Here is a 25,529-nt window from a genome sequence, read left to right as displayed (position 1 = left end):
CCAAAGATTTTCAATTGGATTAAGATCTGGACTATTTGCAGGCCATGACATTGACCCTATGTGTCTTTTTGCAAGGAATGTTTTCACAGTTTTTGCTCTATGGCAAGATGCATTATCTTGAAAAATGATTTCATCATCCCCAAACATCCTTTCAATTGATGGGATAAGAAAGTGTCCAAAATATCAACGTAAACTTGTGCATTTATTGATGATGTAATGACAGCCATCTCCCCAGTGCCTTTACCTGACATGCAGCCCCATATTATCAATGACTGTGGAAATTTACATGTTCTCTTCAGGCAGTCATCTTTATAAATCTCATTGGAACGGCACCAAACAAAAGTTCCAGCATCATCACCTTGCCCAGTGCAGATTCGAGATTCATCACTGAATATGACTTTCATCCAGTCATCCACAGTCCACGATTGCTGTTCCTTAGCCCATTGTAACCTTTTTTTCTGTTTAGGTGTTAATGATGGCTTTCGTTTAGCTTTTCTGTATGTAAATCCCATTTTCTTTAGGTGGTTTCTTACAGTTCGGTCACAGACGTTGACTCCAGTTTCCTCCCATTCGTTCCTCATTTGTTTTGTTGTGTATTTTCGATTTTTGAGACATATTGCTTTAAGTTTTCTGTCTTGACGCTTTGATGTCTTCCTTGGTCTACCAGTATGTTTGCCTTTAACAACCTTCCCACATTGTTTGTATTTGGTCCAGAGTTTAGACACAGTTGACTGTGAACAACCAACATCTTTTGCAACATTGCGTGATGATTTACCCTCTTTTAAGAGTTTGATAATCCTCTCCTTTGTTTCAATTGACATCTCTCGTGTTGGAGCCATGATTCATGTCAGTCCACTTGGTGCAACAGCTCTCCAAGGTGTGATCACTCCTTTTAGATGCAGACTAACGAGCAGATCTGATTTGATGCAGGGTGTTAGCTTTGGGGATGAAAATTTACAGGGTGATTCCATAATTTATTCCTCAGAATTGAGTGAGCCCTTATTTTTTTTCCCTCTGCTTGGTCTAAAAAAGTAACCGTTACTGACTGCCACAATTACTTTTTCTGATTTCTTATAGTGTTTCTTAAAGCCAGAAAGTTGCCATTTGAAATGACTTTAGTTTTGTGTCATGTCTATGATCTGCTTTTTTTCTACAAAATTAAACAACTGAATGAACATCCTCCGAGGCCGGTGATTCCATAATTATTGCCAGGGGTTGTATTAATACTACTTCACAATATTTGGCTCTCAAAATGCAGGCAAAACTTGACAATCAGGTAAAAGCTCAAATTATTTTAATTACACTAACCCAAATTGATATCGGATGGGAAGAAATAATCGATTCTGAATCTTAAGAATCAGAATCAAATCGATTCTTGATATTGAGTCGATACCACAGCCTTACTCATAACACCCCTTAATGACAACATGAAAAAAAAAAGCTAAGAAATTACATGTACGTAAGTATTCACACCCTTTGCTCAATACTTTGTTGATGCACCTTTAGCAGCAATTACAGCCTCAAGTCTTCTTGAATATGATGCCACTAGCTTGATGCACCTATCTTTGGGCATTTTACCCATTCCTCGTTGCAGCACACCTCTTAAACTCCTTCAGGTTGGATGGGGAGCGTCGGTGTACAGCCGTTTGAGATCTCTCCAGTGATGCTCAATTGGATTCAGGTCTGGGCTCTGGCTGGGCCACTCAAGGACATTCACAGTTGTCCTGAAGCCACTCCTTTGATATCTTGGCTGTGTGCTTAGGGTCATTTTCCTGCTGAAGGACAAACTGTTGCCCCAGTCTGAGGTCAAGAGCACTCTGGAGCAGGTTTTCATCCAGGATGTCTCTGTACATTACTGCATTCATCTTTCCCTCAATCCTGATGAGTCTCCCAGTTCCTGCCGCTGAAGAACGTCTCTGTCACCACCTGTGCTGCCACCATGCTTCACTGTAGGGATGGTGCCTGGTTTCCTCCAAACATCATGTCTGGCATCCACATCATAGAGTTCAATCTTTGTCTCATCAGACCAGAGAACTTTTGTTTCTCATGGTCTGAGAGTCCATCAGATGCCTTTTGGCAAACTCCAGGCGGCCTGCCATGTGCCTTTTACTAAGGAGTGGCTTCCGTCTGGCCACTCTACCATACAGGCCTGATTGGTGGATTGCTCTAGAGATGGTTGTCCTCCTGGAAGGTTCTCCTCTCTCCAGAGAGGAATGCCGGAGCTCTGACAAAGTGACCATTGGCCTCTTGGTCACCTCCTTGATTAAGGCCATTCTCCCCCAGTCGCTCAGTTTAGATGGGTTGCCAGTTGTAGAAAGAGTCCTCATGGAACCAAACGTCTTCATTTACGGATGATGGAGGCCACTGTGCTCATTGGGAGTTTCAAAGCAGCAGGACTGTTTTCTGTACCCTTTCCCAGAGGTCTGCAGACAATTCCTTTGACTTCATCATGTCTGGTTTGTGCTCTGACACCTTATATATATAGACAGGTGTGTCTTTACAAATCATGTCCAAACAATTGATTTTTACCCCAGGTGGACTCCAGCTGGAGAAACATTGTAAGGATGATCAGTGGAAACAGGATGCACCTGAGCTCAATTTTGAGTTTCATGGCAAAGGCTGTGAATATTTATGTGACTTCACATTGTCATTATGAGGTATTGTGTGTAGAATGTTTTAGGAAAAAAGGAATTTCATCTGTTTATGCAATAAGGCTGTATCATAAAAAATGTGGAAAAAGCGTAGCACTGTGAATATTTTCTGAACGCACCGTATATTAATCTTTGGGTAGCGTAGGTCATTTAATCGAGTAGCTCCTTTTCTAAATCTGTTCATACAGAGAGGGAAAGGGAAAAACATTTATTTCCACAGTTGCTGTAGTTGGGGTTCAGTTATTTGTATTAAATACATTGTTTTGTATAATTTCCATCCCTTGCAATTCTTATTATATTGCTGAATTTCTTTCTTCTGTTTCCTTTTTCAACAATTGCTTCCCACTTGCTCCTCTCCCTCACTACAGTACGTGCAGACAATGATCAAATAGAAGGTTCCTTTGACAAGATTAAGAACTTATTTAAAAACCAGTCTAAGTGGGCTGCACCAATAACCATTCGTGGTCTCAAATGACTTGACTTGTGATCGCAGTTATTGAGCTTTCTAATCAGTGAAATTAGCCCACCTGTTACTGTCTTTGTGTTCCTCATTTAATCTGGTTTGTATTTTGTTCTTGTTTTGCATTGTACTTTTCTGACATATATCCTTTTAAATTATGTTTGCTTTTTTCTTACAGATGCCTTCCAGGATGCCAGATTTGCCAACAGCTGGTTCGGTAAGTAACTGTTTGGTCTTTATTTCACTCAGTCTAACAGAATCAGTATGTGAGGATCCATGTAAACCTGTGCTACAGGTGCACTGACACAAGCATGTTTTTGATTCACGCAACAGCATGACCTGTGTCATGATGTGTTAAACATAAAATAAATACTTTAACAGCTGTACACAAGAAGGAAAAAGCATGCAGCTGTTTTATCAAGCCATGACAATGCAGGGGTCAAATTAGTATGTGCATGTGCTAGTTTGTGCACGTACAGTAGTGTTCAGAATAATAGTAGTGCTATGTGACTAAAAAGATTAATCCAGGTTTTGAGTATATTTCTTATTGTTACATGGGAAACAAGGTACTAGTAGATTCTCACAAATCCAACAAGACCAAGCATTCATGATATGCACACTCTTAAGGCTCTGAGATTGGGCTAGTAAAAAAAAAAAGTAGAAAAGGGGTGTTCACAATAATAGTAGTGGCATTCAGTCAGTGAGTTTGTCAATTTTGTGGAACAAACAGGTGTGAATCAGGTGTCCCCTATGTAAGGACGAAGCCAGCACCTGTTGAACATGCTTTTCTCTTTGAAAGCCTGAGGAAAATGGGACGTTCAAGACATTTTTCAGAAGATCAGCGTAGTTTGATTAAAAAGTTGATTGGAGAGGGGAAAACTGATATGCAGGTGCAAAAAATTATAGGCTGTTCATCTACAGTGATCTCCAATGCTTTAAAATGGACAAAAAAAAAAAAAACAGACACGCATGGAAGAAAACGGAAAACCATCAAAATGGATAGGAGAATAACCAGAATGGCAAAGGTGTGCCCATTGATCAGCTGCAGGATGATCAAAGACAGTCTGGAGTTACCTGTAAAGCCCCGTTTACACATAGACGGTAAGAGCTCCCTGAAGCGTCCCGGAAGAGTTTTTGGCCGTCTTAAGGATCACACGCCGTTGTTAATGCCGGCACTAGGGGGCGTGGCTTAGTTCCGGCTTTACCAGGAATCGTCGAAAAAAATTATTCAACATGTCGAATAATTCCGGGAGCGCTGCCGGAGAATTCGTGTGACGATGGAGACAACACAAACAACGGCGTTTGATACTTTTTAATCCCCGTTTCATCCTGCCCCTTCCTGTAGTGCAACAGTTTACACCGGCGTAATTGGCGGCCGGCGTTGTATCCCTAATCAACGGCGTGTAAAACGGCGATAGAGCCCACATCGGCGCCCTCAAGGGCGTTTCAACCGGCGACAGAGGCAGACAAAACGGCAGCGCTAGCGGACAGTACGGCGTTCTAAACACTACCTCCCGGGTAACAGCGTTCCAAATGGCCGATAGGTGGCGGTCAATATAAAAACGCTAGCGCGCTGCATGCAGGCCTCTCACTTGTGGCCAACTCCAGATATTTTTGCAGAGAAGCTCCAGTATGCCTCCTAAAAGAAAACTGGCAGCGGCAAGGACTCTGCAGTGACAGAGGCATGTATTCCTGCTGCTTCAGCCTATTATACTTTGGGGGCGGTGCCTATATGCAAAAGTTCCTGGAGTAACGCAGGATTTGCCTGGATAAATCCAGCGGTACACAGGGCATTATCGGCGGCAGCAGAACACCGCCGTTCTCACGTGAGTCTTAACCTGCGATTGTAAAGGATAGAACTGGGTATTAACCCCCGTTGCCTGACGTGTGCCGGATGCTACGGCGTCAAAACGTCACTTTATTCGGCGGATTTAGCTGCGTTTTATCCACGTATTTGCGGGCGAAATGCTCCGCCCCTTTCCACAGCGAAAACAGCCAGAACTACCGCAAACTTCGGTCTATACTACCTGCCGACAAAACCGTCTGTGTGTAAACGGGGCTTAAGTGCTGTGACAGTTAGACACCTGTGTGAAGCTAATTTATTTGCAAGAATCCCCCGCAAAGTCCCTCTGTTAAATAAAAGACGTGCAGAAGAGGTTACAATTTGCCAAAGAACACATCAACTGGCCTAAAGAGAAATGGAGGAATATTTTGTGGACTGATGAGTAAAATTATTCTTTTTGGGTCCAAGGGCCGCAGACAGTTTGTGAGACGACCCCCAAACTCTGAATTCAAGCCACAGGTCACAGTGAAGCGTGGTGGTGCAAGCATCATGATATGGGCATGTTTCTCCTACTATGGTGTTGGGCCTATATATTGCATACCAGGTATCATGGATCAATTTGGATATGTCAGAATACTTGAAGAGGTCATGTTGCCTTATGCTGAAGAGGACATCCCATTGAAATGGGTGTTTCAACAAGACAGTGACCCCAACACACTAGTAACCGGGCAAAATCTTGGTTCCAAACCAACAAAATTAATGCCTTGCAGATGTGAAGAAATCATGAAAAACTGTGGTTATACAACTAAATACTAGTTTAGTATACTCAAAACCTGGATTAATCTTTTTAGTCACATAGCACTACTATTATTCAGAACACTACTGTATTATTCGAGCGGTGCACGTAATTTTATATTGCACTAGCACTGGTGCAAGTAACTTTATCCAAGTTTTATCAACTATAATCACCAGTAGAATGAACCAGTAAAGGAATAAATAAGGAAAAAAACAATTTCCAGTGTGTTGTCTTTGTCTTCCCTGCGTTTTATGACTCTCACACACGGAGCGAGTTGCTGTGCTCTATTTGTTGTGGAAAGCTAACAAACGTCACCAGCGTCGCCATCCCTGGGTTCACAACATCCTTATGAGACGTTCCCAATTCGGGGAGTTTCATTATTTGCTGCAGGAGCTGCACCAAATAACTGGAGCTGCAGGAGCTGCAGTTTGTAGACCTCCTGTCCCGTTTGTGCGCGCACATGTAAACAAAGAAAAGAAAAAAAAAAACTGGCTGCCGCTGCAGTTCCTCGCTCTCCCCTCAAACTATCATAATTGTGTTATAAAGCAGTCACCATTTTTTTTATTATACATCTGTGTAGTTAATAAATAAAATAATCTTCACAGACGATCTGTTCACGCGTGCACGTAAAAAAACAACAACAACAAAAAAAAACTGTCTGCCACCGCTGCTGCTCTCCCCTCAAACTCTGCCCAGAGAGGAAAGCCCCGTTTACACATAGACGGTAAACTCTCCCGGAATTGTCCCGGCAGAGATTTTGCCCCCTCTGGGCCGTTTAGGGATCAAACGCCGTAGTGACAGCCGGCGCACGGGGGCGTGGTTTGTTTCCGGCTTCACCGGGGAATCGTCGAAAAAAATTATTCACAACATGTCGAATAATTCCGGGAGCGCTCCAGAGAAGTGGCCGACAAACGAGACAACGTGAACAACGGCGTTTGATACTTTTTAAAATCGCTGTGTCATCCTGCCCCTTCCGGTAGTGCCGTAGTTTACAACCGCTGTAATTGGTGGCCGCGTTGTATCCCTAATCAACAGCATGTAAAAAGCGCGATAGAGCCCCATCGGCGTCCTCAAAGGGCGTTTTAACCAGCGACAGGGGCAGACAAAACAGCGGCTCTAGCGGTCAGTACGCTGTTCTAAATGCCACCTCTCGGTTAAAACGGTGTTCCAAACGGCCGATAGGCGGCGGGTCAGTATAAAAAACGCTAGTGCGCTGCATGCAGGTCTCTCACTCGCGGCCAGCTCCAGATATTTTTGCAGAGAAGCTCCAGTATGCCTCCTAAAATAAAATTGGCAGCGGCAAGGACTTACCAAGCGGTCTGGTTCAGAAGCAGAGGGTAGCCCTGTGGTGCAGACGAGCAACACGTTGAGGAGGGGAAAAAGGAGAGAAAAGAAAAGGCTGAGAGATGAGCTCCCTGTCACTCCCTCCCCCTGCACTGACAGGTGCTTCAGCCTATTATACTCTGGGGGCGGTGCCTATAAGCAAATGTTCCTGGAGTAACGCAGGATTTGCCTGGATAAATCCAGAGGTGCCCAGGGCATTATCGGCGGCAGAACACCACCGTTCTCACGCGCGTCTTAACCTGCGATTGTAAAGGATAGAACTGAGTATTAACCCCCGTTGCCTGACATGTGCCGGATGCTACGGCGTCAAAACTCCGCTTTATTCGGCGGATTTAGCGGCGTTTTATCCACGTATTTGCGGCTAGTATGGCGCTCAAAACGCCGGCGAAATGCTCCGCCCCTTTCCACCGCAAAAACAGCCGGAACTACCGCGAACTTCGGTCTACATACTACCCGCCGACGAAACCGTCTATGTGTAACCTGGGCTGAAGAGTCTGACACATCAGAGGAGGAGTTTTAAGGTTGATATAAGATGGATTTTTGGTTGTGCAAGTAATTTTTTTTTTTTTTTTTCAAATAATTACCTTTTAGACGGCTCAAAAATGCTTTCTGCAGCTTGTTAGGCGTGCGTGCGTGCGCGCGAACAGCTCCAGCTGCAGCCTCCTCTGTGATTCAGGAAGTGATTAGAACCATTTTCAACGGCCAAATTGCAGAAAAAATGATTAATCCGCCACAACATAATTCTTTTAGATACGCAGCATCCAGCGCAGAGCATGTGGCAGCCGGTAGAACAAAGAACAGAGTCCAGCTGGGAACACAGTGGGTGGGACTGTGTGTGACAGTGCGTGAATCAAAAACATGCTTGTCTCAGGGCACCTTACTTTACACCAGAAAATGCCTGCAGGCAAATTCTTTTCCATTGTTATGCCAGTGAACAGGACCCCTCCTCAGGAAACAATTAACTTCCAGGCTTTGTGTGTCAGGATGCATGTTGTCACCTAAAGTAACTTATGTAGCTCAGAAAGCAAGAAAATCTACAGCTGGACATTTATTTGAATGCTAATTACCTTCCCATGGCATTTTTCAAGTAAGCCAGTTAAATTTTGTCTCATCTGACTGTATTAAATGTTGTCTTTGTGTCTGTCTGTGTCAGAATCTTGAAGCAAATTTGTTTCAGGTATATTTTAGTAATCCTGATTCTGGATAATTGTTGTTATTTTTATTCATTCATTCTCTATATGCACTTACTCAAATTTAGGGTCAGTTCTTTTCTTTTTTTTTTTTTTCTTTTTTTTTCCTCCACACTTTCCTCCTCCCCCAAGTTGGATGTTGAAATATTTACCTGGAGCTCTCAGCTATTTGTATTGCATCAGCATGCTTTCATTAGACAAGCACAGGGATGATATATTAGCATTTTCCTTACATTCTTTCATTGGTCCAGTGTTGATTTTGACAGCTTGTGGTTTAGTTTTAGTCATAGACTTGACTCAGATGTCATCTAGTTTTAGTCATCTAAATAGTTTCATCAAATTAATTAGTGGACTAAGTATCATAAGATTTTAGTCAGTCTAATTACCGTACAGGTTGTTTGGATAGTATGCTAGCCTGTTAATGTTGCTGTTAGCTGAAAATTGTAGAAAACCATTTCTGGTTCATAGTGAGAGGCTTATTGCAAAGGTTTCTGTGAATATAATATATTTTTTAAGTATTTTTCATCATTTACAAATTTTAATTTGATTCTAATTGTCTTTTAATTCATTTTCTTTTTATTCTTTTATCAGTTTATTTTCTTGTAGTCAGTCATATTGTCCCATTCTCTGGAAAGCTCTTTGGTTAATCTTTGTGTTTTTTATTAATGAAGCTGAGTACATAGATTTGTATTATAACTGTATGATTTGATGTTTTATGATGAATTTGAACAAAAAATCATTTTAATTGAGTTTACTGTCCCTCCTGCAACAAACTGGCATCCTGTCCAGAGTGTACTCTGCCTCACGCCCTATGACTGCTGGCTACGCTCCAACCCCCGTGACCCGATCTTGGAAAAGCGTTGAAGATGAGTGTGTGTTTACTGTCCACTTAATGTAATTCTGGTCACCTTCAAGGTGCTGCTGTGGACGGTTGGTGCGGCAACATGTTGGCTTTACAGCCAGCTTGGCCACGAAGTACTCCGATGTGAAGCTGGGCGACAATACCAACTTGCCTATGTCAGAGCTGCAGGAGTGGGTCAGTGGAAAATCACACAGAGGCTAGTCCCACTGATGCTATGGTGTCATTAATTTCCAGGGAGGGTCTCACTCTTACAAAGCCAAGGTAGGATGCCATAATTCATTGTTTGAAATCTTGATTCAGTGTTTTTTTTTTTTTTTTTAACCTATCTGTGTTGTGGAGTGTGGGTCAAATGGTCCAACACAGTACTCTGAAATGTTTCCTTTAAGCTCTGTTTTGGTCTTTAGAATGAGAAGTAATTTGTTTAATCTTATGTATTCATGTTGTTGAAAGGATTACTTGATTTCTGTGAATAATTATGAACATTGTTGGTAATGTTTAAAACATGTTTTAATTATTCAGTATTCATTTGAGAGCATATTTTAAAATGTATTGATTTGTTGGTTAACAGAAGGCAAGAAATACCTTGCGTGGTGTTGAATGATTTATAACCTTGAATACAACTTCCTAGGTTTAGAATATGTTCAGAAATAAATGCAAAATAATGTATTATTAAAACTTTGAAGAAAACATTCAAAGGTATTGAACAAAGCAATATAATATGCTTTCATATTTTGAAATAAAAAGATGTGGACATAAAATGTACACTGGATGGAGTTACTGGTCAGTTAAACTTATTTATATAGCTCCAAATCACAGTTGCCCTGAGATGCTTCACAAGGGTAAGGTCTAACCTTACAACCTAACTAACCTTATTGGTACCTGTTTCAATTTACACTAGTTCCAAACACTTTATATCGATCACCAGAGAGGTTGAAAGTGCGCTTTCAACAATTTGTAATGTTATCAAGATGTTTCAGTTATAAAGCTGTTGAGACGCTTCATATAAAACAAAGTTTGGCTCCATGAGGAAAGGCCAAGGAGGGCAGTGGCACAGAAAGGCAACGTGTGCAGAAAAATGTCTGTTGCAGTCTTTCAGAGATAATGTTGGATAAACAGATGAAACCAAAGTAGAGCTCTTTGGGGATGGAGTGCATCACTTTGTTTAAAGACAATGAAATGAAGCCCACAAGGAAAAGAACACCCAACTTGTAGGAAAACACTGAGGTTTGATCATGCTGTGTGGCTGCTTTACTCTCTCTGGTCCTGGAGGCATAGAATACGAGGTCTGTTAGAAAAGTATCGGACCTTTTTATTTTTTGAAAAAACCTGATGGATTTGAATCACGTGTGCTTGCATGAGCCAACCTTGAACCTTCATGTGCATGCGTGGATTTCTTTCACGCCTGTTGATTGCGTCATTTGCTGACAAACAGCCTTTGTGTGAGGACGTGTGTCGTGCTCTCTGCGGATTTTCATTGCAAGGAAAATGGTGGAACGACTGGAGCAGCGCCGCATCAGATTTTGGCCAGAAACTGGGTGACAGCCAGGTGGAAACCATTCGGAAGATTCAGACGGCTTTCGGTGGCTTTTCAGTCGTGTGACTATCCGAGAAATTGTGGAAGAGGTGGGCATCATTTTCGGAGTCCAGCATGTCCTGTGAGACTTCAACACAGAGGCGCTTTTGCTCCGCCGTCAGCAGCTTCGGCATGAATTTCACCGCCCACTCTTTTCATGGCCAAATCTTCTGTCACAGTGGAATGTACCGAAAAAGTGCTGATGTCCACCTCTTCCGCAATTTCTCGGATAGTCACACGACGGTCCCGCATCACCACAGCGTTCACTTTGGAAATGATCTGGTCATTTCAGCATGTTGATGGCCGACCTGAGTGTGGCTCGCTCTCCACTGTTGTGCGGACGTCTTTAAACCGGTTGTACCACTCCTTAATCTGTGTGATGCCCATAGGATTGTCACCGAAAGCGGTCTGAATCTTCCGAATGGGTTCCACCTGGCTGTTGCCCAGTTTCTGGCAAAATTTGATGCGGCCCTGCTCCAGTCGTTCCGCCATTTTCCTTGCAATGAAAATCCGCCAAGAGGATGACACACGTCCTCACACAAATGCTGCTTGTCAGCAAATGACGCAATCGACAGGCGTGAAAAAATTCACGCATGCGCACGAAGGTTCAAGGTTGGCTCATGCAAGCACACGTGATTCAAATCATCAGGTTTTTGCAAAAAATAAAAAGGTCCGATACTTTTCTAACATACCTCGTATGTTATATCAAAGGGTTGATGAAATGTGGACGCATTTTACAGTGAAATGTGTTGCCCATTGTTAGAACAGCAGGTTAAGGTAAGGGTCCTGGATTTTTCAGCAGGATAGTAACCACAAAGCACAAAAGAAAGAATGGACTGTTGTAAAACAGCCAGTAATAAATTCTCACCTAAATCCCATGAAAACCTTTGGAGAAAAAAAAACTCTATACAAACATATGAGCATGCAGGAATCGCAAAGTGTGAGAACTGAATGAATTGCAAAGGAGTTGCAACAACTACTAGCAGACACGTGCAAAAAGCTTGTAAATGGCTACAAGAATTAAGACTAGGTTGTTATTGCCAAAGACGTACTCGAATTAGATATATTAGGAATGAGAATATATGGATGCCATAATTGTGTCTGAGGTGGGGTTTTTTTTTTTTTTTTTTAGCTTTTTGTCCAGTAAGTACCCTTGGCAGATTTTATTAAATATTCTGATGATGCAGTGTTTGTTCTTTGCATTTATTTTTTAATTACAGTGAGGCAAATAAGTATTTGATCCAGTTTGATTTTGCAAGTTTTCCCACCTACAAAGAATGGAGAGGTCTGTAATTTTTATTGTAGTTACACTTCAACTGAGACAGAATCTAAAAAAAAATTCAGAAAACCACATTGTATGATTTTTTTTTTTTTTTAAATAATTCATTTGCTTTTTATTGCATGAAATAAATATTTGATCACCTACCAACCAGGAAAAATTATGCCTCTCACAGACCTGTGAGTTTTTCTTTAAGAATCCCTTCTATTCTGCACACTTGACTTGTATTAATTGCATCTGTTTGAACTCATTACTTATAAAAAAGACACCTGTCCACACACTCATTCAATCACACTCCAATCTGTCCACCATAAGCCAAGCCCAAAGAGCTGTCTAAGGACACCAGGAACAAATTGCAGGCCTGCACAAGGCTGGGGTGGGCTACAGGACAACAAGAAGCAGCTTGGTGAGAACTCAACTGTTGGCGTAATTATTACAAAATGGAAGAAAACACAAGATGACTGTCCAGTCTTCCTCAGTCTGGGGCTCCATGTAAGATCTCGGCTCATGGGGTGAGGAGATTCTGAGAGAGGCCAGAACTACATGGAGGACCTGGTCAATGACCTGCAGAGACTGGGACCACAGTCACAAAATTACATTAGTAACACACTACAATGTCATGTTTTAAAATCCGGCAGGGCACATACATCCCCCTGCTCAAGCCAGCACAAGTCCAGGCCGTTTGAAGTTCACCAGTGACCATCTGGTGATCCAGAAGAGGCATGGGAGAAGGTCATGTGGTCACATGACACCAAAATGTAGCTTTTTGGTATCAACTCCACTCCCCATGTTTGGAAGATGAGAACAACCCCAGAACACCCATCCCGACTGTGGAAGCATGGGGGTGGAAACATAATTTTGGTGGTGCTTTCCTGCAAAGGGGACAGGATGACTGCACCTTATTGAAGGGAGAAATGATGTGGGTCATGTATCACAAGATTTGACAACCTCCTTTTCTCAGTAAGAGCATTGAATATAGGTCGTGACTGGGTCTTCCAGCATAATGACCCGAAACACACAGCCAGGTCAACTAAGGAGTGGCTCCGTAAGAAGAAATTCAAGGTCCTGGAGTGACCTACCCAGTCTCCAGACCTTTAACTCAATAGAAAATCTTTGGCGGGAGCTGAAACTTGAATCCTGAAAGATCCGGAGATGATCTGTATGGAGGAGTGGACCAACAGCCCTGCTGCAGTGTGTGGAAAAAATGGTCAAGAACTAAAGGAAACATCTGACCTCTGTAGTTGCAAACAAACGTTTCTGTACTAAATATTAGGGTCTGTTTTTCTATTGTATCAAATACTTATTTCATGCAATAAAATGCAAATTAATTATTTAAAAATAATACAATGTGTTTTTCTGATTATTTTTTTTCTCCTCTCTCTCACAGCTGAAGCGTACCTATGATTAAAAATTACAGACCTCTCCATTCTTTGTGAGGAAAACCTGCAAAATTGACAGTGGATCAAATACTTTTTTGCCTCGCTGTATGCACTTGAAATGAAAGGGTGTCAGTTTTGACAAGGACCGTAATTTTACATAAAATGATCACTCGGAAAAGTGCTCATCACCCATTTGTACACAGTTAAAATCTTTTAAAAACAAAACATAAAATTATGTCAGTCCACTGTTATTTCATATTTTCCATTCTGTAGATAAATGGATGCATTTGGGGAGCTGTTGAGCAGCTTCTGACCCCATTTGTGTTGTGTGTTTACATGGTTTTGCTGGTGCCTTTTCAATTGAGACAGTATGTACGTTTGTCCTACGATTCACGGCCTGAGAGCATCCTTCGCCTGATGCTGAAGGAATGGCAGATGGAGCTTCCGAAGATCCTCATCTCTGTCCACGGAGGAGTTCAAAACTTTGACCTGCATCCATGCATCAAACGGGTGGTAGGAAAAGGCCTCATCAAAGCTGCAGTTACCACTGGAGCATGGCTTCTCACTGAGGGGTCAACACAGGTCAGTAATGGAGATTAAATATGTCCTTGCCTTCTAGTGACGAGTGCAAGATCCCTTAATCCATGAAAAATTAAGTCTTTTCCATGACAATATGTTTGCAGGAGATAAAGGTCCAAGTCTTTAGGGGCCTGGTACTTCCTATCTTACGGTATGTTGTGAGACTTTGATGCTAACCTGAGGTCTAAGCATACAATTCTTTGATCCTCTATCTCTTCAGTATCTGTAGCTACTATTAGGATGACATTGTGTCAAATAAACAGGTACTTGGGAAGACTAAAATGAGGCTTAAGGCCTTTTTATGCTTGTACTACTTGGTAATTCCATGGTTACACAATTGCTTCGATGCAGTCATAAACCATTTAAAGTTCTCCTTTGGGGTTGGTGGATGTCACAATGCAATTCACCGCCAAAACAGTAGGGGGCATGTTGTTTTTCATCAAGGCTGGCAGACTATCCTGTGAAACTGGAAAAGTGGGATTCCAGAAATTATGCATTCGTGGACCAATCATAGCCTGTGTGGTCTTTGTCGTCTCAAAGTATAGTTAGAACTTTTGGGAAGTGCACGTCAGGCTCTGAGGGGGTTCGCAATGACACAGAGGGTTCTGTGTGGCTATGGAATTGCAAATGCGGAGTAGCATAAATTGGGTTTTACCAGGCACTTGCAGTGTGAAGGAACGTCTGCTCTGACATTTTGACTCTGTAGCTTGCTCCTGTGGTTATGATCAGTGGACCCCATAAACTAGAAAAGCTAAAAGGACACTCATATTTCACCTGGCTCTGACATCTAGATGGCTACTTTTGTGAGGTGAGGGTGAACCAGTTATCTACCTGGACATTTGCCCTCCAGAACGCAGTTCTGTAGTGTGGTGATGCACAGCACCAGTGGCATATTCTTAAACCTTTATGTCACCTATTCAGACAGTTTGTTCATAGGAATGTACCATAATCTATACCTCTTTAAAATTTCTAAAAATATTTAGGCATGGGAACAGTAGCAGACATCTGATTCTTCTTCTTCTTTTGGTGCAGACCGTGTCCCATGTCCTGCATGTGTTAACATGCCGAGATGTGCAGACTGAGTTCCGTGTATTCCACGCAATACAGCCTCTCTGCCCCATTTGATGTTGTTCCTGTCTTGGCTCCTGCATGCCAGTCAGCGATGCTCATTTTTGACAAACTGTATCCCTGCTATACAAATAACAGCCGTCACCACTTATGGTTACAGGGTGCTCCCTACCAACCATGTGTTTACGGGCCGACACGTGCATATTGATGACTTCCTGTCACTGCCCTGCAGGATGTACAAATCCATGTCTGCTGACAGGACCCTCTGTGTGGGTGGCGAGCAATTGTCTGTTCTCTGTTCTGCACACATAAAGCTGTTTCCTGTAATTGCCAATGTGTACTCTCTGCATATGAGATTCTGTCTCGCATACTGGTTTCCTGTCTCCTTTTGTGTGTTCCTGCTATAAAACAACAGAGCTGTATATAAGCTCTGTGAAATAAAGCATCTACGATGACTGTACGAACAATAAACATGTAGAATTAAGGAGGAATAGTCGGGCGTACTTGGGTTGCCAAATTAGGAAATTGTTTCCTTCATCCAATGCAAATTCAACACTGGTAATCCCAATGTGATCACAAATTCTACACCATTTTTATTTTCATTTTTCCATGTTTTATATAGCGCCAAATCACAACAGAGTTGCCTTAAGGCGCTTCACACAAGTAAGGTCTAACCTTACTAACCCCCAGAGCAACAGTGGTGAGGAAAAACTCCCTCTGAGGAAGAAACCTCAAGCAGACCAGACTCAAAGGGATGACCCTCTGCTTGGGCCATGCTACAGACATAAATTACAGAACTATTCACAGAAACAATTCACAAAACAAATATACAGGAAATGCTGTTGGTGCACAGGACAGGAGTGTTTCCAGCACAAATACAATTACCATCTCTGGATAGAGCTGCACCTTAAATAGAGAGGAAAAAACAGAAACAGATATCAGAAAGACAAGAAATACAGTATAATTTGTCAGCATTAAACAACAAGAAAAAAAACAAGAAATACTAAGGTGATCGCCGGCCACTAGCCCTAAGCTTCACTAAAAGACGGTATTTAGGTAAAGTTGAATTCAGTTTCCTAATAAAATGAATTAAGAGTAAAAAGCGTAAAACAAAACTATACCAGTATGCTAGCCATATGAAAGTGCGTCTTAAGTCTGGACTTGAAAGTCTCCACAGAATCTGTTTTATTGACGCAGGGAGATCATTCCACAGAACAGGGGCACGATAAGAGAAAGCTCTGTGACCCGCAGACTTCTTATTCACCCTTAGAACGCAAAGCCCGGGCCGGTACGTAAGGTTTAATTAGGTCAGCTAGATAGGGAGGTGCCAGTCCGTGAACAATTTTATAGACTAGTACAACCCCTGGCAAAAATTATGGAATCACCAGCCTCGGAGGATGTTCATTCAGTTGTTTAATTTTGTAGAAAAAAAGCAGATCACAGACATGACACAAACTAAAGTCATTTCAAATGGCAACTTTCTGGCTTTAAGAAACACTATAAGAAATCAGGAAAAAAAAATTGTGGCAGTCAGTAAACGGTTACTTTTTTAGACCAAGCAGAGGGAAAAAAATATGGAATCACTCAATTCTGAGGAAAAAATTATGGAATCATGAAAAACAAAAGAACGCTCCAACACATCACTAGTATTTTGTTGCACCACCTCTGGCTTTTATAAAAGCTTGCAGTCTCTGAGGCATGGACTTAATAAGTGACAAACTGTACTCTTCATCAATCTGGCTCCAACTTTCTCTGATTGCTGTTACCAGATCAGCTTTGCAGGTTGGAGCCTTGTCATGGACCATTTTCTTCAACTTCCACCAAAGATTTTCAATTGGATTAAGATCCGGACTATTTGCAGGCCATGACATTGACCCTATGTGTCTTTTGCAAGGAATGTTTTCACAGTTTTTGCTCTATGGCAAGATGCATTATCATCTTGAAAAATGATTTCATCATCCCCAAACATCCTTTCAATTGATGGGATAAGAAAAGTGTCCAAAATATCAACGTAAACTTGTGCATTTATTGATGATGTAATGGCAGCCATCTCCCAGTGCCTTTAACCTGGCCCCATATCATCAGTGACTGTGGAATTTACATGTTCTCTTCAGGCAGTCATCTTTATAAATCTCATTGGAACGGCACCAAACAAAAGTTCCATCATCATCACCTTGCCCAATGCAGATTCGAGATTCATCACTGAATATGACTTTCATCCAGTCATCCACCAGTCCACGATTGCTGTTCCTTAGCCCATTGTAACCTTTTTTTTTCTGTTAGGTGTTAAGATGGCTTTCGTTTAGCTTTTCTGTATGTAAATCCCATTTCCTTTAGGCGGTTTCTTACAGTTCGGTACAGACGTTGACTCCAGTTTCCTCTCATTCGTTCCTCATTTGTTTTGTTGTGCATTTTCGATTTTTGAGACATATTGCTTTAAGTTTTCTGTCTTGACGCTTTGATGTCTTCCTTGGTCTACCAGTATGTTTGCCTTTACAACCTTCCCATGTTGTTTGTATTTAGGCCAGAGTTTAGACACTGCTGACTGTGAACAACCAACATCTTTGCAACATTGCTTGATGATTTACCCTCTTTTAAGAGTTTGATAATCCCTCTCCTTTGTTTCAATTGACATCTCTCGTGTTGGAGCCATGATTCATGTCAGTCCACTTGGTGCAACAGCTCTCCAAGGTGTGATCACTCCTTTTTAGATGCAGACTAACGAGCAGATCTGATTTGATGCAGGTGTTAGTTTTGGGGATGAAAATTTACAGGGTGATTCCATAATTTATTCCTCAGAATTGAGTGAGTCCATATTTTTTTCCCTCTGCTTGGTCTAAAAAAGTAACCGTTACTGACTGCCACAATTTTTTTTTCTTGATTTTTTTTTATAGTGTTTCTTAAAGCCAGAAAGTTGCCATTTGAAATGACTTTAGTTTTGTGTCATGGCTGTGATCTGCTTTTTTTTCTACAAAATTAAACAACTGAATGAACATCCTCCGAGGCCGGTGATTCCATAATTTTTGCCAGGGGTTGTAGTAGAACCTTAAATCTGATCTTTCACGGACAATAAGCCAGTGGGTGTAATGTGGTTAAACTTTCTGCTTCGTGTCAAAAGTCTGGTTGCAGCATTTTGAACCAATTGGAGAGCCCTAATGCTGGACTGCGGTAAACCAGAAAATAGAACATTGCAGTAGTCCAATCAAGAGGAGATAAACGCATGGATCAGGGTCTCAGCATCAGCTATAAACAGGATGGGACAAATCTTCGCTGTATTTCGCAGGTAGAAAAAAAGCAATCTTTGTAATATTTCTAATGTGGAGGTGAAAGGACAATGTAGGATCAAAAATTACCCCAAGGTTCCTCACTTTATCGGTGTGATGTATGACACACGAGCCTAGGTTAAGCGTTAACTGGTCAAATTGATGCCGATGTCTCACTGGACCAAGAACCATCATTTCAGTCTTATCAGATTTTAAAAATATGAAGTTTAGACATCCAACTTCTCACTGATGCAAGGCAGTCTTCTAAAGATTTTATGTGAACAAGATTACCAGCGGTTTCGGCATGTATAACTGATTATCAGCATAGCAGTGAACGGTAATCCCAAAATGCCGCAATATATGCCCAAGGGGCGCTATATGAAGGGAGAAAAGCAGGGGGCCTAAGATGGACCCCTGTGGAACCCCAAATTTCATGTCATTAAGGTTAGAGATAGTGTTACTGTACAAAACACAGAACGACTAGTCAAGTATGACGTCAGCCATGCAAGGGCACTCCCAGTAATCCCAAATGATTCTCCAGCCTATCAAGTATAATATGATGATCCACGGTATCAAATGCAGCACTGAGATCTAACAGCACCAGAACCGTAGTGGTGTCCGAATCCACCGTAAGCAGAAGTTCATTCACCACTTTAGTGAGAGCCGTCTCTGTGGAATGTTATTTTCTAAAAGCAGACTGCAGTGGCTCAAAGAGATTATTTTCAGTAAGATAGTCCACGAGCTGCCGTGACACCACTTTTTCCAGAATTTAGTGCAAAATGATCAAGTTCAAGATTAGGTTTCTTAAGTAATGGTTTAATCACTGCGAATTTGAAACATTTAAGAACAGATCCAGAAGTTAAAGAAAGATTAATAATTTCCGGCACAGTCAGCCCAAGGGTGGGCCACAGGTCCTTAAACAGTTTTGTTGGTATAGGATCAAATAAACAGGTTGTGCTTTTTGTTGACATTACGAGTTTCGTCAGCATGCCTAGTGAGATACTATCAAATTCTATAAATCTAGGAAATACCTCAGTAATGGCGCCCACCTCAATAGCAGGGCGTAGTGGCCAAGTTCGGGCATGCTGGGATATGTTTAACCTAATGTCTTCTGTTTTCTTCTCAAAGTAATCTAGGAAATCTTGTGTTGTAAAAGGAGAGCGAACTACAGGTGGTTGTCCATGAATAAGTGTTGCCACCGTGTTGAACAATAACTTTGAGTTATGCTTGTTTTTGTTTATCAAATCAGAGTAATAGGTCTGCTTTGTAGCCAGTAATGCATGCTTGTAGTCTAAGATAGTGTCACGCCTCCCAAGGTGGAAAACTTCTAATTTTGAATTACACCATTTCCGTTCTAGACCTCTTGCCTTATGCTTGAGTTCATGCAGGTAATCATTGAACCATGGTGACTGTGTTTTGGGGAGCGCGGTTTTAACTCAGGTGGCGCAATCATGTCCGAGTGTAGTTTTGAGCACTGAGTTTTAAACTATCCACAAGGCTGTCCTACTGATCGGGTATTTGCCAAATGTGAGGCTAAGACATCAGGGGCCTGTACTACGAAGCGGGGTTAACTTACTCAGATGTAACCCAGGGTTAACTTCTTAAACCGGGGTTGACAAAACCTGGTGTTCTCAAGTGGTGTTAATCGGTACTACGACACTGACTAAGATGTTGATTTGTTGAACCTGTGTTAATCTAATTGGAGTTTGTGCGCATTCACATAAAAGGGGCAGGTTGCAGCGCACATCACCATTTTTCAGTGATGGCGCGGGTCACCTAACTTTACCGAAGATGAATGCACGATTATTATGCGGAGCTACGAGGAATTGAAATTAACGTTAAGGGGGAAATCAAACACATCGTCTGCCAATAAAGCAAGACAGGCTTGTTGGCAACGTATTGCTGATCGGTTAAATGCGTAAGTACAATTCAATTGTTATCCAAATCTGTTACAGATGATTAACCTGTGGAATGTCTGATATGTGTGTAAAATAATGACTTTCTTTCATTAATTACGCCCAGATGCAACACGATTCAGAAGTGGGCATAGGCCTACTAAGATGTAGGCTACCTATCTTAGGATTTAAAGCCATTAATGGTCATTCTGTTAACATAGTTACATATATATCACTTTGGCATGAAGGTTATCCAACAGGACAGCCCCATGTGGGGATAAAAAAAATGTGAAATATGTAATTATAGTAATTGTATATTAGAATATTTAGAAAAATCACCCAAACCAAAGCAACCCTTATGTGGCTGAAATAAGTGAAAAGAAGGTGAGCTTAGAGTGGACTACGCGATAATGGGTATATGAAATAGGCCGAATAGAACAGCTATACCTGCACATTGATACTGTGAAAAGATTTGCGATTGACATAATCACCCTCGTGCTCTCCCAGGGGTGCACTGATTGGGATTTGCATGCAATCAATGGCTCCTATTACTCTTGGGAAACCTAGGAGAAATTATTGATAAGCCCCACTTTGCCTAATTAATGGACATGCATTAGACCTATTTTGATATTATTAATTACCCGCGATTGCATAAAACCCTTCTTTGATTTGCATTGTGGATAAATGGCCAGGGAAAACGACAAATACATCCAACAGTTTAGATAGAGCAAGTACTACCTTGCGAATCATATGACATATAGTATTCTTGCTCAGATGTTCAGCATCACCGATGGAATACATAAATTGTCCACTGGCAGACTGTCTAAGCGCAAGGCACATTATCTGCTCGATGGTCAGGGCATTGCTACGATGGGTGATGTTAGAGACGTCTGGCCCGATCAGCTAACAACGATAACGAATTCCCTCGGCTGAGAATCTATATCTTTCATGGAGAATATCGTCCGGGTATGTCAGCGGATTCTGGCAGTCTTTAAAAACCCTCGCCCTGCGACGAGAGCCCCTCACAATTTCTGCCCCAATATCAAACGGATCATCCAGGTAGGCCGGTATTGTCTTAGGAGTGATTGACGGTGGATGGGCGGTACTTATAAAGGGAGTGGTTAAGCGAAAATCTCAAGCTAACCTAGAACATAACCTGCTCGGAGCAGGTTTGGCACGCAGCGTAAATTGCCATGGCAGCATACCTCGATCAAAACCTATCCACCTTTTGTAGTACGGGTTAACCGGGAAGTTACTCCACACGTCATCAACTTACTCCCGAAGTTACCCTGATAAGCCAGTAACCCCGCATCGTAGTACAGGCCCCAGGCAGTTTAGCTTCAAATTCAGTCTTAGTTGAGGAGTTGATGCATCACCGTAGTGACTGGTGGTTGGCTCTCACTGCGGTATTGTATCACTTCCTGTTCCGGAGCACAGCGGTGTTTTGCTGTATCTGTTAGCTGTTTAATCTGCGAATTTAGATTGATCTAGATAACTAGATAACGATTTATTTCAGTGTAATTTTTGTCGCGGCTCGTCTTTAGTCTTCTCGGGATGTCTTCTTTTAGATAACACAAACTAATTGCAAGTGATATGCTAGAAAAAGGACAACACTTTAGAATAATTCAGCCTTAAGCAAGATAAAATGCACAGAGTTTTTAAGTTTATTTAAGCCTTCGACACAAAGCTTAGACAAACTGAGTCCTCTAGAGAGACTGAATATGACAACCGCGCTCGTCTATTTATTGGAGACCCACGGGCATCGCTCCTCCTTCAACTTTTTTATTATTTCATTCCCAAGACATGGTTTTCTATTGGAAGCGTCCTCTAGTGAACCCTAAGCAGGTGTTTAGGCCATTATTCAATGTGACAAATGCTCCCATTAAAACATGAAGGATTTACAACTGATTTTTTAAAAGACCTTCAGCCACAGGTGCAGCTGGCCTGAGGCCCCCCCCGCACGTGGCCTCAGTCACACGTGCAGCTGGCCTGAGGCCCCTGCACGTGGCCTGCGGGAAAGCACCTAAGAGGCCTTGGAAAGCCCCTGACAGACTGAATGACTAATAGAGCCCTTTTTTTGGGTTGAACACCTGCTAGTTCAACCAGAGGACATACAGTTCGGATCAGGACACTTGATAGTTCATCACAGTTCAAATATGGACCTAAAAATTCTTCTACAGTCCCTCCTCTGGGACTCGAAAGAGTCCCATTACTTCAACTATACTCTTGGATTGTTTACTGACAAGACATCTTCATTTGTGCATTGCAATAATAAAAAAGAAAAACACATCACTCGACTTACTGATAACTCTGGTGCGGATATGAATATCAGTGATACTTCACACGGTAAATATATTGCAGTGCAGGTGAACCTACATACTAAGGCACAAGGTGAGCAATTAGCTGGATTATATCAATGCAAGGTGACATTCAAACATTGAGTTTTGGTGTAATTCAAGGCACTTAAAATGGCCACATAAAACAAGTTACAGCAACTTCTTAATCATGGCAAAGTAAAGGCTTTACATTGACATCAGTGCAACCAATCATCTTCTGGCATCTATTGACTCACTCAACCAGAGGCTCTAACCCATTATACTTGGTTCTACATATTATTTTGTTAAAGCGTCACACATTTATTATTTAAATGCATCAAATAACCCCTACGTTACCACTATTTAGTCAACCAATCAAGAAACTATTCTAAGGTTAGCGCAGCTATGTCTAGTTAAATGATAAACACAATAAATGGTTTCCCTTCATGTCCGTCCTTAAGTAATTTGCCTTAATCAATCATATAATGGTTTTCATTATAGGCCATTTCTCAACATTCTCCACTTTGTTTTTCTTCTTTTTCAGCTTGTTTTCTAATGCCCTTTTTGGCCAGACGCCAAATTTAGGCGATGCATGTCTCTTGAGGCATGCTATAATTTAAGAAAAAGGGGTCCCTATGGTGCATCTTTACTACTAAATCTACAAACACGCCGTGTAAGGGTCCCCTTTTTATAACTTTGCAATGTGATATCTATGTGTATGCATTTAGCTTTATCTGTGTTACGCAGATGATGGTAAGGACAGACATTTACCCAACCTTTGTTACTAACATATATCCTTCTTTGTTTTTATTTACACTCAGATTTCTGAAACCAGTCCGCAATTCAAACTCAAGAACCAAGATCATAGTCCGTGTTCAGTGCCATTACGTCAGTCCGCGCTCCTCAGCATTTACTCAGCATCTGAAGTTTTGGGAGAAGTTGGGGAACATGGGGAGGTTGGCCTTTCAGGGGTAGTGGGGGAAGGATCAGGAATTCTGGCTTTCAGACAGTCGTGCAGTTCTCTGATGGATCTTTCCAGCTCCTTGTGCTGCTTGGCCAGGTTGTACAGGGCCCCCAGAGAATTCTTGCCCACATTCAGGGTGGTGGTGGCCAGTCCTAGCTGCTCCCTTTCCATATGCTCCATCATGCTGGCTAGCATGTCCATACTAGACTGAAGACCACACAGTTGAGTATGGAGGCCCTCCTGAGCACAAGAGATGTTGGCATTGTCACGGTGTATCCTGAACAGGTATGCAGCTGTCTGACTTAGTTGTGGCATGATTTCCTCAAATAGCTCATGGGGAATGTGATTTGTGAGGGGCAGGAGCTGCTCCAAGGTTTTTGGAACAGACTCTTGTGGAAGACAAAGCTCTCGAACCAAGATTGCCATGTCCAGTGGGGTGACCATGACCAGATTAAGGTTGTGCAGTCCAGGGGACAGGAAGTACAAGGGGGAAGGCATTTCGTGTGTGGGGGGAGTATTGTTGATGTCGCACAGGCAAGTGGTTGGGACACTCTGGGCATTTAGTAGCCTGTACAAAGCTCCCCTCTGTCCTGGTGGGTGAGTTCGACTAAGGTCCACCCCTGCTGATCCTCCTCCAGAGGTACTGGGCTGATCAGAATATCTCTCCTGCCTTGGGGGTGGAAAGCTGGGGACAGGTCCTAGCAGTGATTGGGTCTAGGATGCACTCGGGCGGTTGCTGCATATGGCCGACCTTGGCTGCCTCCCCTGGAGGGTATCGTTGCCACTGGCACATGTGACTGTCTCCATGGCATCTGCGGAAGGGGTGTGTTCCTGAGTCCAAAGGGTCCTTCAGGTGATGGTGGAGTCCTCGGGCCGACTCTTGCTGCAGGCAGATTCTGTGAAGCCGTCATCGCCAGGTGCTGGAACGATGAAGATCCTTCTGTTGCCAACTGGTTTAGCTGCTGGATGGAAGGCGGCTGTGGTGACCAATCATGTCTCGACCATCCCTCCTGTATATCCTCTTCTCCAAACAGTTCTGAGAGTCCAATCAGACTTGATAGAGGCAGATCAGGCATAGGTCCCTGATCAGGGAGTCTGGTCTCTCAGCCATACTCCTGTGTCCTAGTAATATACATAACGTTCATTATACAGCTCCATGTCATTCTTTCAGATATTGTCTATCCTATCCCTCATTTTTGTGGGTGCATGTGTGTGAATGTAATGTGCGTGCATGTCTTCTTCCTCGTCTACAATATCACCAAGCACGGTCCATCCCAGTTCTCCCCTATCTGGGGTATACGCCACATATTAGGGAGCTGGGGGCTGTCGGGGGAGGATAATTGGTATTTCATCCATTTCCATATATTCTGTTCTCTGTCTGTTTCGTTTGTGCTTTCTTCTAGGGCTCGGATGGCTAACAGGGGGAGCTGTCCTACTGTGGATGAAATCAATTTATGACCAGAAATTTTATCAAGGGAATACCACAACATATTACCAGCAAGACCGCCACCCCCCTGTTAGTGCCAAGATTACACCTATCTGGTATAACCAGTCGTTCATGATATCCACCCTCTCCTTAGAGTCCCAAACAGTGAAAACAGTGGGCCAATATTCATTCCATTCCCTACAATGTATCCAGAATCGTCAGTTTCATTTCTCCCTCCTATGGAGTTACTTAACAGTTCCTGTTGCATCTCTTCAAGTGTGATTAAGAGCTCTGTCAAATTTCCGTCTTCCCCTGTACGCATGGGAATAGCTGTGCAACATTCGGTGGCTTTGATCATAATACAAACTCCTTGTTCATCAGCCATCATCATCTCGATAGCTAATCTATTTGCATTGTCATTAGCGAGGTGGCGTGCAGTTGTTCGGTTAAGGCTCCTACTGCTGCCAATGTCCAGTTCAGGTATCTTTGCTGATTATACCACAAGTAATTAATCCACTGCACCTCCTGGAACCTAGAACGGATTTTGGAGTAACCCCGAACAGAGCCAATGCCCATCCCCATTTATCCGCATCTTCATCTGCTTTAACTCTGCTACTGTCTATGGCTTCTAACTGTCGGGGTATCCCTTCTGGTATCCCGTTCTTACTGTGGTTGTAGTCTGTTTAAACGTCATTATTCCTC

At 42.4% G+C, this 25,529-nt stretch overlaps 1 protein-coding gene across 1 annotated transcript in view; it reads left to right on the top strand.

Moving 5' to 3' along the window:
* trpm7 (transient receptor potential cation channel, subfamily M, member 7) overlaps nucleotides 1-25,529 on the top strand; it is a 165,365-nt gene that overhangs the window by 5,246 nt on the left and 134,590 nt on the right. The window contains 5 exon segments of the mRNA XM_034186905.1: nucleotides 3,290-3,328; nucleotides 9,140-9,260; nucleotides 9,262-9,295; nucleotides 9,298-9,347; nucleotides 13,687-13,889. Of these exon segments, the coding sequence (XP_034042796.1) occupies nucleotides 3,290-3,328; nucleotides 9,140-9,260; nucleotides 9,262-9,295; nucleotides 9,298-9,347; nucleotides 13,687-13,889 (447 nt within the window).

The sequence above is a fragment of the Thalassophryne amazonica genome, chromosome 2 (assembly GCF_902500255.1).
Source record: "Thalassophryne amazonica chromosome 2, fThaAma1.1, whole genome shotgun sequence".
Classification (NCBI taxonomy): Eukaryota; Metazoa; Chordata; class Actinopteri; order Batrachoidiformes; family Batrachoididae; genus Thalassophryne; species Thalassophryne amazonica.
Note: the sequence above shows the minus strand (reverse complement) of the source record. Positions and strands in the feature narration are given on the sequence as shown.